This window comes from Rissa tridactyla, chromosome 12 (assembly GCF_028500815.1).
Source record: "Rissa tridactyla isolate bRisTri1 chromosome 12, bRisTri1.patW.cur.20221130, whole genome shotgun sequence".
In the NCBI taxonomy this organism is placed as follows: domain Eukaryota; kingdom Metazoa; phylum Chordata; class Aves; order Charadriiformes; family Laridae; genus Rissa; species Rissa tridactyla.
The window spans coordinates 17,536,598-17,549,596 of record NC_071477.1 but is presented as its reverse complement, the minus strand read 5'-3'; the positions used below and the strand labels follow the sequence as shown (position 1 = coordinate 17,549,596).

Genomic DNA, 12,999 nt, shown 5'->3' with positions numbered 1-12,999 from the left:
TAGGAAATGAGGGACATGCTAACCTGCATCCAGCTACAAATTCCTCCAGCACCTCTCTGAGCCGTTCTTCTGCTTTAGCCTTTGGCCTTCTCACAAGCTTCTCCACATCGTCCAGCCCCTGCTCCTGTGGGGAAAGCACAACATTCAGGCAGCTTGCACCTGGCTGCGGAGTCAGAGTGAAACACTGCAAGGATGCTTTTGCCACAAACGGCTTGTGTCCTGCAGAGCTAGGGATCGTGAGAGTGCTGCGGGTCAGTGCTGTGCTGCCAGGGGCTCTCTGGAGCCTGGGAGTAACCTTAACACCGGTTGTCACAAAACCTTTTGTCTCAGTCTTTGAGCAGCAACTGAAAACCACTGGCAAGCTCCCTTTCCCGAAAGGGAAGGATGAGGCATGGGGAAGAGACTGCACCGCCCTGACGGCAGCCCAAGGCTGAGAGTCTGCTTGCAGCAGCGTCTCCCCAGAGCAAACAGGACTCGTAGCAGAGGAGCTTTTTGTCACCAACGTGGTGTCAGTCACACCTCCAGGAGACACCCCCAGGCTGTGTCACAGGACCGGCAGTGGCTCTGCGCTCACTGCCCTACCCCACACATCTAAAAGGCCTGTGAGGGACACCGACTCGCACGGGAGGTGAGGATGTTTAAGGCAAACATCTCACAGAGCAACTGCATGTGCTACAAGGAAAGCACACCGGGAAGGACCACGCACACCCTGAACACACTACCAGGCGCTCTGCCAGCTTGACGATCCAGTTGGAAATGCAGAGTCTCCACGTGTGATCCTCCCAGTAGCTCCACACGTACACGCAGGGTTTCTCGTGCATCATGGGCAGGCAGCTGTATGACCTACGGGCAGCAGGCACAGGAGGTTACAGCTGCTGTTTGCAGAAGGCACGAGCGTGTGCCGCATCACAGCACAGCAAGCAGCATCTGGGCTCCGGGCTCCTCACAGAGAACCACAACATGGACATGAATTTAAGCTGCTGGATCTGCCCTTTGCCATCCCAAACCAGCGCACAGGGTTTCTAACAGAGAGCAGCACGTGCCCAGATGAATCTATGCTTACAAATATCTGAAGGGCGGGTGTTAAGAGGACGGGGCCAGGCTCTTTTCAGTGGTGCCCAGTGACAGGACAAGAGGTAACAGGCACAAACTTGACCATAGGAAGTTCCATCCCAACATGAGGAGGAACTTCTTGACTTTGAGGGTGGCGGAGCCCTGGCACAGGCTGCCCAGAGAGGTGGGGGAGTCTCTGTCTCTGGAGACATTCCAAACCCGCCTGGACGCGTTCCTGTGCCACCTGCTCTGGGTGACCCTGCTCTGGCAGGGGGTTGAATGGGATGATCTGCTGTCCCCAGCTGCAGTGTAGAGCACATTTTTAATGTCCTGTCGTGTTTGGACTGGTCCAAGGGCTACTGCTTGCACAATCTCGTGTTTAATTTACTCAAAGGCCTGTCGTTGCTCAGGACCCCACATAAACTCATTTTTCTTTCGAGTCGCTTCACACAGAGGTTTCACAACCTGACTATAACCTGGTATATGCATTCTCCAGAAACCTACAACGCCTAAAAAGACTTGTATTTTCTTTTTGTTAGTAGGTGGGGACATAGCTGATATTTTGTTAATCACATACATTGGGATCTGGCGACAACCATCTTTGAGCAAATTAAACAAGAGATTGTGTGTGCAGTAGTCCTTGGACCAGTCCGAACAGGACGGTACATTAAAAATGTGCTCTACAGGGACAGATGTGCAGGCAGGGACAATGGCCCTACCTGGAGCTTATGGCAGAAAGCACCAGGGGAGACTCAAGGTCAACCCCTAGGATTCTGGAGTTGAGGATACAAAGGCTCTGAGGCCAACTATAGCCCAACTGAGAAAGAAATCCTGGCAGCATATGGAGGAGTTAGAGCTGTTTCAGAAGTAATTGATACTGAAGCACAGCTCCTCCTGGCACCCCGATTACCAGTCCTGGGCTGGATGTTCCAGGGTGAAGTTCCTTCTACTCATCATGCCACCGATGCTACCTGGAACAAGTGGGTTGCCTTAATCACACAGTGAGCTCAAATAGGAAACCCAGATTGTCCAGGAATTGTAGAAGCGATCACAAACTGGCTCAAAGACAAAGACTTTGGAACGCCACCAGAGAATGTGGTGACTCGTGGTGAGGAAGCCCCACCATATAATGAACTCTCAAGATAATGAGAAACAGTATGCTCTGTTCACTGATGGATCTTGTCATATTGTAGGAAAGCACTGAAGGTGGAAAGCTGCTGTACGGAGTCCTACATGAGTTGCAGAAGCGACTGAAGGAGAAGGTGAATTGAGTCAATTTGCAGAGGTAAAAGCCATCCCCTAGCTCTTTGACATAAGCATTAAAGGACAACATAAACCTTTCCCAGGTGAAACCAAAAGGGTAATTACTAATAAAATCCATCATCTGATGCCCAAAATATGCAGGTATAGCCATTATCCAAGTAACTATATTATACATCTGAATGCCAAACATACAAAAATAGCACATTTAAACCACAATGTACAAATACAAAGAGCAAGTAAACCATTCAACATATTCAGCAAGTTCAGCAGCATTATATCCATTTACTTCAAACAATGCTCTCCAAAGGCACGATATAACATTTCGCTTAGGAATGACATTCCCTGAGCAAACCGGAAGCTCACGCCCCATGTTGGGCGACAATAAATCTGCCGCAGTTTTGGCCAGGTTGGCCAGTGGCAAGACGACAGATGCTCTCCCCCACCTCTTGCTCCAAGGAGAAGAAGAGAAATAAAGTTATGAGTTTAGAAAAAAACTAAACTACTTTAATGAAATATAAACAATTTTTAAAAAAGGAAATAATGAAATATATACAATACATACAAATATACGCAAAAGTGTATCAAGCTCCCAGGGAGATATCACTGGCAGGCACTGGGGAAGTTCCAGACTGGACTGGACTCAGTGACAAATGGGAACTGGAACACACCGACTGGGATCAAAAGGTAGATGAGCTGATGGGGTCCTCCTCACACATCAGTCATTTAAGAAGGAGAGCCATCGAAGAAGCAGTCCATTGGAGAAGAGGACCACCTCTCATTGGAGAAGAGCCCACCAATCTTGGGTGCTGCCAAGATCTCTTGCTGCTATGGGACTGAATAGTAGCAGGCACAGGGCTCACAACACAAACACCAAGATGTTGCCAGGCCTGTGGCACAAACCAGGCAGCATTCCCAGGGCAAACGTATCACCAGAAGTGCTTGTCTATCTGTCTTGCCTGCCCAACATAGGACAGCATCTGCCAGAATACTCCTTCCCTTCCTCCTCACTGGAATCAAGCCCTTAGGATGCTGCTTGTTAACCAGAAAAGGGACTGCTGTTACTGATGGGTCACAGTTTCACTGGGACCACATCCTTGGCCACCTGCACACATCAAGCAGACACTGTAAGGCCTGTAGAGCTAATGGGCAATGCCAGCCAGCTAGGCCACGGCAAGCTGCAGGCTTGCAAAGAGGAGAAACGCCTGCACAGCGCTCACGTTGCTGAGCAGACCTCTAGAACACCTGGAATAACCAGCGCAGGAAGCTGGGGCAGGACCAGGGCAGGTGGGAAAGAAGGACAAAGAAGACTCACCTGTCATACTCCATGGGCTCTGGTTTCTGGCTCTTCGTCACTGACTTGTTTGGTGCTGCTGAAGCTGGGGCCGGGACTTCAATGTCCAGCTCACCATCTGAACCAGGGTCCAGCAAAGGCTGCTTTTCTTCTTTCGCTTCTCCCTTTTCCACTTTTCTCCATACTTTGGTCCCAACCTCTTCAACTTTGCCATAGTTTCCTTGAAGTTATGCATTAAACAGTAAACAGATAAGTAGGATGACTGTTAAACAAGTTTGCTAGCTTGCAAAATGAGAGTGCCATCATCCTGCCAAGAGAAGCACATGGGCACGCACTGCTTTTGGAACTAGGAGTTCAGTAGCATCCAACCACCAGAGCATTACACGGACAACCAGGAGGTCTGAGAGGGAGCTGGGCAATTGCAGGGAAGTCCTTGTGTATGCGTTCAAGTTCCGCCAGTTCCAAGTGCCTGTTAACCGTCATCTACAGCCCTACACTGGGGTCAGCAGCAGTCACCCAGGAAGACTTCTCAGCATCAAGCATCTCAACTCAACTCACTTATCAGGTGGGGGTTTGGACCTGCTCTCCTATCATTGTTTCCCCATCACCCTCTGTCACAGCCCCTCAGCTCTACAAGGCCAACCCCAGTATCCCACCTTCCCCTGCTGGGCTTCCCTTTCTTGCTCCCAAACCCTTCCACCTCTCATCACCCCCACTTCCCAGGACAGCTTCAGCCGCTCTCCCCAGACAGGCAGTTCAGACAAATACTGCAAATCTCCAATCCTATAGGAAAGCATCCAGACTTTTAAGGTAATTAAAGCTCTGTGTGCACTCCCTGGCTTCATCCCCCATCCTCCCTGTGTTCCTGTTTTGGAAGCACGAGCCGTACAAGGGCTGGCACCTTAGGACCTCAGTGCTGATTTGGGCTGTCAGAGGGAGATTCACACTGGTCCCATAGGTTCTGGACATGGGGCCCTGGGGAATACCCACCTATAGAGACTTCAAAGCTGACAGACTTGGAGCTGAGAGAGGAGTCCATCATAGTGGCTTCAAAGAAGGCAGCAAAGAGGAGGAATTCCTCCTTCCTCCCCAGTGCGTTCTGAGCAAGGAGACAGTAATCAGCCCAAGAGCCTCTTGTGCCAAAACACTGCCTCAGCAGAAATTCAGAAAGCAGCAGGGCATGGCCAGTGCCTGCTGGCCCTCCCAAGGGACATCAGTGGGATGCTGCCAAGGTCACCACCCCTGGTCTGCCAGATGCGGGACAAGTTTTCTTGGAAATCCTGGGGTGCTGGTGCAGAGCCATGGCTTTGGCTGATGCTTGTGTGAAGTCACCGAGCAGGTTTGTAGGCTAAGGGATGGCTACAGTACCAACACAGCTGCATCTTGCCTGCCTTTTCCAGGCCAAGTAGAGACCCAGAGCCAGCTAACACCTCCTTAGCTCCAGGGGGAAAAAAAGTACATGCTCAAAGGCAGCTGTGCCCTGGGAATAACACCCACATGAGAGTCCTCCCTGCTCCAGGACGTCAGCGCATGTGGGGATGCTCCAGCCTTACCATGGGAGCGTTTTGGGGCTGTGGGTGTGGCCCTCAGCCCTTGCAGAGGCTCAGCGAGCTCTGGATGGCCCAGCAATGGGCAGGCTGAATTTGCTCCAGCACTGTTACAGCAAGCGATCCCACTGCCGCTTCCCCATGAGGCCTGTGCACGCCAGAGGCCAGCGTGGGTCAGCCACACCAGCTTGGCAGGACTCACCTCGGGGAGTGGATGGAGCTCTTCCACTTCCACAGTGACCTCCTCAGGCTGCTCGGCCTCCTGAGAGTCCCCAGCCTCCTCTTCTCCCTTCAGCTGCCTCAGTTCTTTGGCTTTCTCCTTGGATTTCTTACTTTTCTTCTTCAGCTTCAGTTTGCTTAGGGCACTTTTCGTCTTGTCCCCAAGCTTCCTCTCTGCCATGCTGGGGCTGCTGAAGATCTCCACCGTGACGGCCATGAGGATGCGCCCACGGTAGAAGATCCCCTCACCCATGCCATCGTTGAGGTCTTTGTGGATGTCCCACAGAGCTGAGTTCTGGGGGGAGCCATACAGGTTCACCCAGGCTGGGCCAAACGTGGGGTTAAAGCCTGCAGCAACAGGGAGAGGGTCTAATTACACCACAGGGAGATGCAGAGAGACTTTCCCCCAAGAAGACAGCCCAAGGCACAGGGATGTGAGCATGCTTCGGCCACTCCTGCTTCCCACCTCCAGGAAACCACCATGGCCAAGCAGAAGGTGCATGGCATAGGGCTGCCCAGGACACCATGCCCCGGGGCCAGCCATGCCAGGCCTCACCATTCCTGCCAGGGTCCGAGATCTGCTGCAGGTCAATGTAGTGTGTAGCCACGGCCACGTCACCAACATTGGCATCATCCAGCACCTGGACTTTTATCTTCCTGGCCAGAGGCGGGAACATCTCTATGAAGCTGATCTGCTCGTTCCACTCAGGCTCAGTGGTGTTGGTCTCCACCGATGTTTCCCCCTGGGAAGGAGAAGGTGTGAAAGCCACACAGTCCCAGACAGTAGCCAGAGCAAGGCATGCCTCAGAGCCTCTCTGGGAACAGCATGTCCTCCTGTCCCGTCTGCCGACAGTGCTGTGCAAGCTCTGGAGGTGGCACTATCCCTGCTCCTGGCCCCGTCCCAGCAGTTGCTTTCTGCGCTTCATCAAGGGGGGCCATCCCAAGGCTCCGGTCGTGCCCTACACAGCCAAGGGAAACACGAGAAGCAAGTGGGCAGCACCACCAGACCCAGAGGTGTCGTAGGGTCCCCTGGGAGCACCCCCAGGCCCACAGGGCTGCACAGGGACTGATTCTCATCTTAATGGACGTCACAGGACCAGAAACCCCGGCCTTAGCTGCAAGAAAACAGCCAATAGCCCGGTAAACTCTCCTGAGGGCGTCAACCTGAGTCTAGCTTGCCACAGAGGACTTCCGCTCCGGGATTTATTTGGCCCCCTCTCTATGTTTAGGAATATCAACTAGCTACTGGCCTGCGCAGCCAGTAGCTCAGCCAGTGGCTGTGCTCAGGGCTGGGGCTGTCCCCCATGCAGCTCTCTGCAGAAACAGAAGTCCCACAAAAGCCTTCTCATCCAGACACCGCACATCCATGGCCACACGGCTCTGGCCATTGCCAAAGACAGCAAGATTTGGCTCTCCTAGCCTGTCTCCAGTGGGATTCCTGTGTTTCATGGAGGCACCTGTTCGCGCACAGGCAAGGGAGGATCAGCTTGGCCCCACCAGACCCCCTGGCAGACTCACCTGCTGCCCACAGAACGAGACCTGCACGTATGGGTCAATAAATACTTTTTTCTCCCCCACGATCTTGGAGAAACCACCCATGATGCCTGCGCTCATGCTGGGCAGGCCCTCGGCATGATACAGCTTGATGCAGACCCTGGCCCAGGGTCTCTCTGCAGGGACTCTCTTAGGCAGCAACAGGTTCCTGAAAGACAAATTCATGTTCTGGCTCTCTCCTGGAGAAATACGATGCCGGGAAATACTTCTCCAGAAATACGATGTTGGAAGTGCCCTGACTGGCAGGAGGTTTGGATCCTGCCCTACCACAGGTCTCTTTCCCCAGGTCTTACCCCATCAAAAGAGGGAAAAATGGGGCTAAAAAAGGTAGTGTGAAGAGGATATGACCTTTTTACCCAGGGCCATGGAAGACTGCACTGCACCTACCTTTCAATGTCCTCATCCCGGCTGCTGGAGGAGGTGGGAAGGGAGCCCACAACATCCCCATGTGCGGTGACAGAGATGCTACACTTCACAAAGCCTTTCACGCCTGCCCGGGTGTCCGTGGGGTCACTGATGACAGCCCACTTCTGGAAAAACCTGTGATCTGAGAGGAAAGGAACGGAGTTCCCTGTGGAGAGCCCAGGTTACCATTTCACATCCCAACTACATCTGCAGAAAGACTGCCCTGACACTGCCTCTGAAGGTGATACCAACCCTCAGACAACTGCGCGGAGAAGCAAGAGCTGGTCCTCATGTGAACTAAGTGCTTGGAAGACAGGGCCCTCACCAAACTCAGCAGAGCACAAATGAAACATCAGTTTCAGGCAAAGCCCAGGGTCAGGGAGCAGGTAAGCAGTGCAGTTGGTCATACCTGGCTGGCTGTACACCGTCACAACATCCATCTTGAACGTTCCTATGCACGTTCCCAGGAATGGTATCTTCTTTGAGTGAAAAACCTGCAGACGGCATGAATCCCCCTGAGCACCAAGAGATGTGGGCAGCCAAGTGACACATCCAGACATCTCTAAGGAGGACATAACTGCTAAGAGATGCCCATTCCAACACACAGCTCAGGCAGCGGTTGCAAGCTCCTCATGTACATTGACCCACATGAGCTAGCCCTGGGACAAACCCATTCCTGCCCAACTATTCCCACAAAGCCCATGAGCCCATAGCCCTCAGTTAAACCTGAGCCAAGAGAAATTCACGTGCAACCAATTCAGCTGCTTCTGCCAGCCCCAGATAAGCCAAATCCCTACAATGGACCAAGGGCAGACCTGTTTTCCCCCAGGGAGTCCTATGTCCATATCCTGGTGGGTCAGGGCAGAGCCATGACCCCACCAGGCCAGTGTCTCTCCCAAACCCAGGCCTTGCTTGGTGCTTGCTGAACCCACACCAGCAGAAGAGACGGGCAGCATTTCACAGGGAAGGTGCTGGAGATAACATGGCAAAGGAGGTGTTGGCTGGGTTCAGCTATCTTCAGAAAAGCACTGCGTTTTGGGGAAGCCTTTGCACTTTGGAGAAGCCCCTGCACTTTGGGCCAGGGGATTTCTGGAGACTACTCTTTGCCTGCCTGGTTTTTTTCTACAAGCACAAATCACTGTTGAGCTCCCCTCACACCACCCGTTTGCCTCCACGACCTGCAGGATGAGGCTCCAGGGTAAGGGGCAGCAGGGAAACCCTCCCCAAAAAAGCAGGGCTGCAAGGTGTCCCGGTTTGAGGTAAAACGGAACCCATTTTCCGTTCAGTAATTTTACTTCTTAGCTAGGCGTCTTCTATAACTCTCTAAAATTAACAGCGTGTGGTGTCGAAAACAGCTCATTCTCAGAGTGATAAGACAAGGCAGTTTGTGCCAAGGAATGGTACGCAGAGAGGCTCTTGCTTATACTTATTGCTATAACAACCACGGTCAGCTAATTTCGTTATTTGCCCCGTTGGAGGGTCGGAAGCGGAAAAGCGTAGAGGGGTCCCACCTGCAGGGAGGAGTGGACAGGACAGGTGACCCAAACCTGACCAACAGGGTATTCCATCCCGTCTGCCCCGTGCTCAGTACAAAAGCTGAGGGATCAAAGAGTCAACTCTCTTTCTTCAGTGGCCGACGTCTGAGGAGGACCCTGCCTGTTCATCTGCCTTTGATCCGCGTGTTCCTGACTCCAGCTCTGGAACCCAGTTCCCACCCGTCGCTCAGTCCAGCCTGGGACTTCCCCTGTGCCTGCCGGTGACATCATCCTGGGAGCTTAATACGGTTTTGTATATACTGTATTTATTTCATTATTTTCCTTTTTATTTTATTATTAATATTTCATTAAAGTAGTTTAGTTTCTTCTAAACTTGTAGATTTCTTTATCTCTCCTCCTCCTCTCCTGTACGAGAGGTTGGGGGCGGGGGAGCATCTGTCGCCGGCCACTGGACAATTTGGCCAAAACCACAACACCAGGCAATGGGCAAGAAACTGCCCCAGAGGCCCCACTTCAGTCACTGGATGCAGAGAAAACCTGACCAGAGGAGGTGGGAAGGCCACACTACCCCATGGTGGCTCAGAGCAGGGCTGGGTCCCTGCTCCACTGTGGCCACAGGAAGGCCCTTTGGTCTCTCTGTGGGGCAGATGCCTCTGGCTGGAAAACCTGGCCAGTACTGGTACCCTTGTTTTGCCCATCGCTGCCAGCATCTACATGCAGAAGCGTTGGGCTGGACCCGTTACCAACAAAGGATAAAAAGGAGGACATACTTACCGAGATCTCTATGAGTCTGTGGAATAAGATGTCCCTTGGCTCACAGAATTCAAACAAAAAATACTGAAAGAGAAGAGCAAGACAGGTGAGCCCCAGGGCCCCACAAGCACCTCTGCTTGAGAGCAGCCGCATCCCGAGCACTGCCTGCAAGGATGGCCCCAGCCACTTGGGACACTGGCGGGGCAAGGACGGAGCCCCTCTCTGTATCACGTACTTCATTGTAGAAGGGGCAGTTTGTGGACTTCTGCGTTGCTGTGTGCCTCTTCTCCTCTCCAACCTTGACCACCACAAAGGGGTTAATGTTCACCCCCACCAGCTTCTGTGCTTCAATGATATTAATCCCAACCTGAGAAAATGTGGGAGAAAACCTTCGGATCAGCGCTCTCCTTGTTTCCAGCTCCATCTTGAGCTTGTTTCAGCAATAGCAGTATGCAAATGTACAGGGCCCTCTTGCAGGAGGGGGGGACGCTCAGGGCAGGCAAGAGCACGGCTGCTGAAATCTGCTACGGTCAAGACAAACCAAAATGGTATTTAAGATACGTTTTTCTTTCAGACAAGCGAGGAAATTAAGTGTTAAATCCCCAGCACCTTTGACAAGTGCAGCCTCCCCAGCAGCACTGTGTCCACTCGGTTCCTGATCCCAAGGGGATGGAAACCACTCCCCACGTGGTGGGGTCCACAGAGCATCCTGGAGAAGATGCTCTTTGTATCTTCTGTTAGTACTTTGAATCCTACTGAGATGGACACCATTGGAAAGACTGGAATGTGGCTGTCTCATTTGCCGCAACTGGTTACGAGTCTAAGACGTGGGAGAAATGTTCTCACATTTGCTCTCAGTATAAGCAACTAGGCAGTTGTTAAGGTGAATAATAGCTTCAAGAAAAGGATGGTAGGAAATTCCACCCCCACAAAAGCTTCCTGCTTGGTTAGTAGGACTCAGCCCTGAAAAGCAGGAGACTCAAATGTGAGTCCACGTTTACTTAGAACCAGGGAAGGATTTAAATCCATATCCAGGCTGGGAGACCTGCTCTGAAATCTGCAGGGCAAAAGACGGGACCGAAGTCCATTTCCAAACTTCAGAGTAGTTTCAAATAAACCTGATGTCAGAACATTGGCCAGAGCCATGGCTTCATACCAGCCTCCCGGCATCTCCAAGAAAGCCCCTGCAGCAGCCCTCCACCCCTAACCACGTCCCACAGATGTTCCCAGGGACCCAGGCAAGGCCCTGGGGAGGCTGGAAGGCACCAGTCCTGCCTGGGCAATCTCCAAAGCTCTGCTCAGGCAGTGTTTTGCAGTGGCACGTATGGCTGTCAGCCCGATTCCGTTCTCCTGTACATCCATAGCTAAATACATGGCCCAAAAAGAAGTTCTGCTCTGGGCTGGCTGATGTTGGAGGCAGCACTCGTGGGTGCAGCTCGTTCAGGGAATCTCACACCTTGCCCAGGGAAGCCACACAAAGCAAGAAGGTGTCTTCAGGATAGAGGCCTTGCTGAGGTACGTGGCAATTGGAGAAGCCCAAGCCCGCAGCAAGGGACTGACTGCAGGGCCAGAGGCAGCTGCATGGATGTGCATCCAACGCTGCAGTACCTGGAAGCTCTGCGGGGTTGGGGTGGCAAAGAGGTCCCGTGCGGAGCAAAGTCTGGAGCGGCTGCACAGAAAAACAACCCGAGTGAGCAGGTCTCTTCATCTACATGGGCCTGAGTAAGCCCCCATTGAGGGAAGCAATGGCAAATAATGGCCCCTTGCCCTGGGAACGAGCAAATCCCCGACAGCCCCTGCTCGGGGCCACTGGAGATTGAAGGTTTCTGACATTTTGCAGAAGCAGAATGTCAGGAGATGCAAGGTTCCCCCAGAAACCACCCCATGAGCTGGCACTTGGCACTAGCCCCAGGGCCCAAGCAGGGGCAAGAGAGAAGAGCATGCCATGGATACCTCTTCACAGGGCTGAAGATGATGCCCGAGACCTCCATCTCAGACACATCGTAGAAATCTTCTTCCTCCTCTTCCTCTTCCTCATCAGTCTCCAGGCCTTTCACCAGCTTCCTGCCCAGAGCAGCAGCCCTCCGGTCCAGTTCACTCGCTCTTGGCCCCTCGGTTGCCCTGCAAACCCCCCACCATGTCACATGCCGCATCATCAGCCCTGATAAGCGGGTTGTGCACTCCGTTCCACCCATGGGGAGTGGGACTACTTACTCCAGCTCCTCAAATCCAGGATTGCAGATGACTAACTCCGAACTGTAAGAAAAAGAGATGCTTTGCTGAAAAACGAGTGTGTTGAAGCTGTTCACTGATGCATTTAATAGTGCCACAGCCATGTTTCTGCTTGGCTCTTGGCAGGGACACGAGCATCCTCCTAAGTGATGATTTTCCACTGTTCACCCCGTGTGCCCGCTGCTTTGCCTCTGGCACTCCAGACCTTGCTGCTGCCTGTTATCCTGTCCGCCCAGACACCCGCATCTCCCCTGCCTTTGGGTGCCACCTGCGTGCAAGGTGCTTGGGGTTGCTACAGTCCAAAGCCACGTTCTCTGCAACTTTGCAATCAAAAAGTCTTGCTGCTGTCAGCCAGAAAGGCTGCAGAAATGCTCTTGAGTCCGAAAGGACTCCCAGGGTGCACCAGGTTGTTGCAATCATGGTCTCTCTGTGAAGACAAGGTCTCTTCTTCCCAAGACCCCTGCTCACTTATTGTCACCGTAGAGCAGAGATGCATCGGCCTGGCCAGAGGTGGAGAGTAACTGAGTCTGGATTGCATCTCAAAGGCTGCCACTGGCAAAGGTGGCTGTACAAGCTGCCTGGAAATTTGCTCCTCCCAGGATTTCAATACCTGTCTTTCATCTGATAGACAAAGTCCTCTTCAACCCAGGTCCCAGCTGAGCCATCTGGAGGCTGGTAGCGCAAATCCAACTCAATGTAGATCTACAAACAGAAAATGAAGCTGCCTGAGAGCTTGGCAGCCACAAAACGACTCCAGAAACGTCATGGAGAAAGGGAAGGGGACCATGGAATTAAAAAAGAAGTGAGATGCTAGTGGGAAGAAGGGGAAGGAAGGGGGTCACAACCCCGTAAGAAGCCTGTTTATACCATAGTCTCCTTGTCTGCCTCCATCAATGAGCTAGAGTTAACCAATCTCCCTCCCCTACAGTTTCCCAAACTCCAGGATTCACTAAATAAAAGCTGGCTCAAGTTTCCAAATCTAAAATATACCGCGGAGAGGCCCCTAAGAGCCATCTCAGGGCACTTTTGGCAAGGGAAATGGGGAGAGCCCTGAGCAGAGCAAACTAACTTGCAGGGGTTTGGAGCAGACTCCCTGTGGGAGGCACAAGACATCTGGAAGAGCATCCCCGGGCATGACAGTTTGGTTTGAAACACCACAGGAGCCAGAAGCACACCCAGAGTCTGC

General features: G+C 52.5%; 1 protein-coding gene across 1 annotated transcript in view; it reads right to left on the bottom strand.

Moving 5' to 3' along the window:
* The window catches only part of LOC128916768 (fer-1-like protein 4), a 42,752-nt gene that overhangs the window by 25,364 nt on the left and 4,389 nt on the right, over positions 1 to 12,999 (bottom strand). The window contains exons 4-18 of the mRNA XM_054218796.1: positions 12,424 to 12,515; positions 11,796 to 11,837; positions 11,535 to 11,702; positions 11,190 to 11,250; positions 9,817 to 9,948; positions 9,603 to 9,665; positions 7,742 to 7,826; positions 7,315 to 7,474; positions 6,892 to 7,075; positions 5,930 to 6,116; positions 5,357 to 5,721; positions 4,598 to 4,706; positions 3,629 to 3,827; positions 723 to 843; positions 24 to 124 (exon numbers count right to left, since the gene is read on the bottom strand). Of these exons, the coding sequence (XP_054074771.1) occupies positions 24 to 124; positions 723 to 843; positions 3,629 to 3,827; positions 4,598 to 4,706; positions 5,357 to 5,721; positions 5,930 to 6,116; positions 6,892 to 7,075; positions 7,315 to 7,474; positions 7,742 to 7,826; positions 9,603 to 9,665; positions 9,817 to 9,948; positions 11,190 to 11,250; positions 11,535 to 11,702; positions 11,796 to 11,837; positions 12,424 to 12,515 (2,069 nt within the window). The remainder of the gene's footprint in view (positions 1 to 23; positions 125 to 722; positions 844 to 3,628; positions 3,828 to 4,597; positions 4,707 to 5,356; positions 5,722 to 5,929; positions 6,117 to 6,891; positions 7,076 to 7,314; positions 7,475 to 7,741; positions 7,827 to 9,602; positions 9,666 to 9,816; positions 9,949 to 11,189; positions 11,251 to 11,534; positions 11,703 to 11,795; positions 11,838 to 12,423; positions 12,516 to 12,999) is intronic.